Source organism: Aplysia californica, unplaced genomic scaffold (assembly GCF_000002075.1).
Source record: "Aplysia californica isolate F4 #8 unplaced genomic scaffold, AplCal3.0 scaffold00024, whole genome shotgun sequence".
In the NCBI taxonomy this organism is placed as follows: domain Eukaryota; kingdom Metazoa; phylum Mollusca; class Gastropoda; order Aplysiida; family Aplysiidae; genus Aplysia; species Aplysia californica.
This window is the reverse complement of record NW_004797294.1, coordinates 691,395-697,257: the sequence shown is the minus strand read 5'-3', so window position 1 is coordinate 697,257 and position 5,863 is coordinate 691,395. Positions and strand designations below refer to the sequence as shown.

Sequence of the window (5,863 nt, the reverse complement as noted above, 5' to 3'; positions counted from 1 at the left end):
ACACACACACACACACACATACACACACAAAAGATCCGGGTCTGAGGTCTGAAACTTCCCGAAATCACAAACGTAAAAGAGTTCCTCTACCGGGTCTGTATACTTCGTGACTTTGTTCCCGGTTACCGGGTCTGTATACACTTCGTTTCTCAAAATGTGCAAAACACAAATTAAACTTTGGTGGACCCACTGTGTTTATGACTTAGCCTTAGAAGATGTTAATGCGCATTCGGCTGATAGCGGTAGCCATAACCATAACAACAGTGGGCAGTGGGGAGTTTCAGGCGGGCTTGCCTGCCCCTAGCAACAATAAAATAAAAAAAGACACACATAAAGGTAAGATTGAACTTTGGTGGACCCAACACTGGATCTAAACGAAGCCAGCACTGCAGAACTAGATTCTACTTTTACTTTTGAGCCTTGCTGTGCAATGGTCCGCTCTTATTATTATATAATTATGTCTTATATTCTTATTCTTTTAAAATGTATTGTTTTGCATATTTATGTATTTTTAAAGCCAGTGGCTATTCTCCGGCGTCTGTCAATAGATCGGAAGCTATTCTCTGGCGTCATAACTAGAGGCCTAGTAAGTCTTCCTTTCATTACATTTTATCAATGGTAATTGTCTAACATAACTTATTCATTTATTTCCGTCGTCCATTTGCTTATTTTAAAATTTAATAAATTTAAACAAGAAAGTGGCTTTTCTCACCCGGGGTGAGAATAAAAATACGATCTACCTCTCACCCCGGGTGAGACTTGCCAGCGTAGGCTATTCTCACCCGGTGTGAAACAATACCTGTTTTTCCTCATTTTGGAATACTGTCTATCGGTGTGGATGATCAAATTTGTAAAAGCCAAGAAAAAATTACGTTATAGCACAAAAGTAAGCTAATTTGATCGTCTTCAAAGATGCTATGGCTATTTCACTTTTCGAATTGAGCCGAACTACGCGGGTCACCATTTTGTTTTGCCCAGAAGTTCTCGCAAGATCTACTCCTCCCCTCTCTATCTCCCTCTCTGTCTCTTTCTGAATACTGTGTATCGGTGTGGACGATCAAATTGACCAAAACAAAGTTTTAAAATGATGTTAAAAAACAAAACTAAATTAATTTGATTGTCTACAAAGATGCTACGGCTATTTAACTTTCCTATTTCCGAATCGAGGCGAACTACCTGGGCCGCCATTTTGTTTTGGCCAGAAGTTCTCGCGCTACTCCTCTCTCTCTCTCTCTCTTTCTCTCTCTCCACTGCCCACAGACAAAATTGCACGCTTTTAGGCTAACACTAACAGTAGTAATAGATCTAGAACGTTTGTTCACAGCACAGAATTCTATAATTCTGTTATCACAGTGTAGAATTCTGTGGTTCAGGGTGAACGCTTCACTGGTTGGCCTAGGCTATAACGGTGAACGCCCACCGGGTGAGAATAGCCAAAAGACTCGCCTGCGCTATTCTCACCTGGGGTGAGAATAGAGGTGGCCTTTAAACAATTTAAACAAACAAAATTGAATTTGTGTCTAACATCCTGTCTAGTCATAGTATAGCTTGCTGTTATACTTATTTTTTGTTGAACTGTTGTAATTTTCTATCAATTTAACTGATATTTCACGACTGAAATGCTGTCTTGTCGTATTTGATCTCCATTTTTGTAAACAGTGAAAATGTGACTCCTTTTTATGCTCACTCTTTGTAATGAATTCGCGTCAATAGTTGTGAATACGTTTCTTCCAGCACCCAACATAATTCTAAATTGGAGGAATTGGGGCAGTTTTTGTCAGAAAACCTATCGTCTCTGTATAATTGGAAGTGGCACGAAGTGATGAAGTTATGGCAATTTTTTTCCAAGACAAACAGATGAGAAAGGTATTTCTACAAAAATGCGCTGACAAATTATTAGACTTAATAGACCGACGGCGCGACGCCGGAGAATAGCCACTTACATTTTTAAAATATTATATAATGCGGGGGGGGGGGGGGGGGGGCAAGCCCCGCCTGAAACCCCCCACTGTTGTTATGGCTAGTGCGCATTGACATTTATAAAAGTCATAAATACGGTGGGTCCAACAAAGTTCAATCAAGCCAAAGCCGATCCCATTGTACTGTTGTGAAATCTGTTAAAAGTCTAAAAATGTATAAATTTTACTCTAAAAAAGGCAAAAGTAAAAGTTGCTATTAGATATAGATCTATAATAGTCTTTATGCTGTCTGCTAAATTTTAATCCTCTGAGCGGTGCTCACGATTATTCATATTGTCACGATGACTGCGTTGGTCCCCCAGTGGCGCTCGTGACTACTGTCGCTACAGCGGGTTGGTAAGTGTACCGATTTTCTGCAAAGCTCTATGCTTGGACTATACACTGCAGTCTGCTACAAAAGATGAAAGAAAATGGATTATTTTTCGCTCCAAGTGGGAAACTGAATTGCAGACATTTTTAGGAACATAGTCTACCCTCTCTGCTTTGCTTTTCTAGAGGACTAGTAAAATAAGATTTCTTGAGACAGTACAGTTGTGGGGGGGTGGGGGTGGGGGGGGAACTTGTTTACCAATTTTTGTATCATGTCTGGTTCTTGTTGTATTTGATAGCTTTTGACTTTGGTGTTGTTCTGTCATCTTTTCTCTTTGTAAAAAAGTTCAATATATATTTAAGCCGTACGACTGATAGTTAATGTTAAGATTATCACTGCAGTGCAAGTGTAGTATCTCTAAATAATTTTGATCAAGGTGTAGGGTTTTTTACTGTCAGCAAGTCTGTCCTGATTAATGGTAAAAGCTTTAATTGTTAATCCCTGTCTATCAGTGATCGTTGCATCAAAGATTTATCGTCCTTATGTTCCTTCTTTCTTTTAAAATTGTGTTTGTTACTCTGACTCTTTTAAAACACTTTTAATCTCCGGCCCTTGTTATATGACATGACCATGTTCAGGTTGTGTTGCAAGTGCCATCACTTTCCTAAAACATGCATCCATAATAATAATAATAATAATAATATATATGAAAGTAGGGTCAACAACTAGGCAATCGATTTTACCAGTCTTTTTTTTTGGCCTCAAGTGGAGAATCTGCAATACATTTCTCTCTTGTACACAACTATCAGCAACAATTCCTTTTTTAGCCTTAAAAGTGCTATTGCTTAGAATCAGCTACGTAGACTGCGATGAAATTGCAACTGACACAAAAGTCAAAGTGTTACACATATTTATTATTAATTATGTCTGTTTCTCTTGAATGTCCACAGCCAAGAATAGTGTCTATTTCAATTTCAGTTTTTTCATTCATCATTATTTCAATGTGTTCCATTTTGTCATTTATTATGCTGTCCCAAAAAACTCACAAGCCTCTATGTACACATCAGATTGATATATATATATATATATATCATATGTGTCAATGGCTACGTTTTTGTGATTTTCAGGAGGAGGTGCTTCAGGTGGCCGAGGAGGGAAAAAGAATCACAAAGGTCAACGCAGACATTTCACAGATGAAGATGAATTAAAACAACAGGCCCAGAAGAATGAAAGAGAAAAAGAATGGAGGGTAAAACATAATTTTTTTTAAACTCTGAAGCAAAGTTCAGTGAAGTGTGAATATATTTAGTAAGGAACTTCTCAATATTTTGATCCCACAATAGATGCGCCCAGAAGTTGTTGCTAATTCAGATGATTCAGATGGTGGTTGGCGGGTGCTCTGGTGTGGCTTGCTTCTTTCTTATCAAACATCTACCTTCCTTATATCTCTCCTCCTTTTTTGTATTTGTTCAACTCTTACTAAAACTAAGGACAATTTAGAAATTAGGAAAAGAAATATCTATTTTAGTGTGTACAGTTGAACTTGTCCGTTACGGTCACTCAAGTTCACAAAGAAGAGTGACTATGGATGGGGTCTGAGTTGTGGTTACTCACTAGACTTGGTAAAGTCAACATGGTTTATAGTCTAAAATCTTAAATTGCTTCATTGCATTGATTGTAAGTATACACCCTGTCTGTTGATGGGTGGGTGGAACACTTTTATAGAAAGTGACGGCTGTGGGTAGGTTTGAGGCTGACCTGACGCAAAAATGACAGATCATGGCAGAATTGGGCAGGGACCACTATGGAAAGGGTTTTTTAAATGAATAGAATAGGAAACACGCAACAATGATGTCACCGAACAGTGGCCACTCTGTATGTAGAGGAAACCACTACGGCAGGTTCAACTGATTGGTTGATTACATGGTGTATTGTAAAACAATCTGGCCTTGAAGTGATGACTATCTATTGATCCCATGACATGACCATAGAAATTACCAATCATTGCCAAGTTTTAGCTTGAATATAATATGATCTTTATTTTGATGATTATTATGGTTTTGGTATTTCTGAGAAAGGTTCGCTCAAAGACAATGCTGAAATATTCTTACGTTTTGTTTTTCTCACAGTATACTGTTACATACATATTACATGCAAGTGACCTGAGTTTAGATGCATCCTGCCCTTATCAGAGTATGGGTTGTTTGCTCTTTTATGTAAATGAAAATCATCAGGATATTATTTTATTTGTCGATGGATTTTTAAAATGTAAAACCACAGTTCTTACACTACTTCTCTTTTGTTTTAGCTTGTTTTGAAGCAATTCTATAAAAATTAAATTTTTCCTTGTCGTAGAATATTAATATTGTTGTTGTATCTGTGACAGAGACAACGTGGTATTGAGAGTGAAGAAGAAGAGGAGGAAAAAGATGGGGAGAAAGCAGCAGCTGGTGCCAAGAACAGGGATATGCCACCCTCTGACTCAAGCTCAGAGAGCTCAAGTGAAAGTGAAGATGTAAGTTCCTCAAAGTTATGCCGTAAATCGATTGATAGGTTTTTCTTTATCATTGTTATAAATATATTTTTAAGGAGTCAGGTTCAAAGCATTACTTTATTCTTGCATGGAAATGGCAAAAGCACTGGAAAAGAGATAATTTTGTGATTGCACATGGTTTTCTGAAGTCTTGGTCAAAGGTTATGAAATTATTGTCTGTAATTGAATGTAGTTCTATACTTACTTGTCTCTCCCTTTCCTGGACTTTAAAGTAATTACTAAATTTTTCTGAATTTTTCTCCTTTTTCTTTCCTAGTGCACAGAAAACAACCAGTCCATAGATGATTTCTACTAATTTGTTTCTATCAAAATGGGTAGGAACAACAGTATTTTTATGATGATGCCTTGATGAACATGGTCATCGAAAATAACAAGTTGATGGTGGATTCTGTGGCCTGGTTTTCTGTCCATCTTGGTTTCAGTGCTTAGAATCATTTTCTGTTTATGGTGAGAAAGTGGTGTCTGTTGTTCCGGAATGTTGAAGAATTGACTATTCTACAACCTCCCTTGTTGTTTCTCTTTTTGTCCACATCATAGGAAAAGCCAAAGGGTGTCCAGCACCTCATAAACATCGAAAACCCAAACAGAATGGGTGGGAAGAGTACGAAAAAGGTGACAGAAATGGGGGAATCTGGCGGCAGCAACTTGTCAAGACGAGAAAGGTGACTTGAAATTTGAATACGTAAAAAAACGTTGATCTCTTTTTGATGTATAATGATGCTTTCGACTGGTGTTTGTGTGACTCATCAGGGATGCCAAGTCTCCGGTTATTCCGGCTTTTTCCATGTTTTTCCTACATTTGCAAAGGAAAGGGAATGGTAAGAGAAATGTTTTTGTTCGCTCATTTAAAGATTTTACAAAGTATGTTTTTGGTGAGATGTGATGCTTCAGTTTAAAAAAAAAAAATCATTTGGCATCCCTGGACTCATCTTGGACAACTTTGGTTCAGTTTGCTGTTGGGGGGAAAGTCTTACACATGAGTATTACTCTACTTACATTTCAATAATTTCTTCTTTGGGG

General features: G+C 37.7%; 1 protein-coding gene across 1 annotated transcript in view; it reads left to right on the top strand.

Moving 5' to 3' along the window:
• The window catches only part of LOC101853992 (28 kDa heat- and acid-stable phosphoprotein), a 12,036-nt gene that overhangs the window by 1,365 nt on the left and 4,808 nt on the right, over positions 1–5,863 (top strand). Inside the window, exons 2-4 of the mRNA XM_005090962.3 lie at positions 3,417–3,538; positions 4,676–4,804; positions 5,381–5,505. Coding sequence (XP_005091019.1) covers positions 3,417–3,538; positions 4,676–4,804; positions 5,381–5,505 — 376 coding nt within the window. The remainder of the gene's footprint in view (positions 1–3,416; positions 3,539–4,675; positions 4,805–5,380; positions 5,506–5,863) is intronic.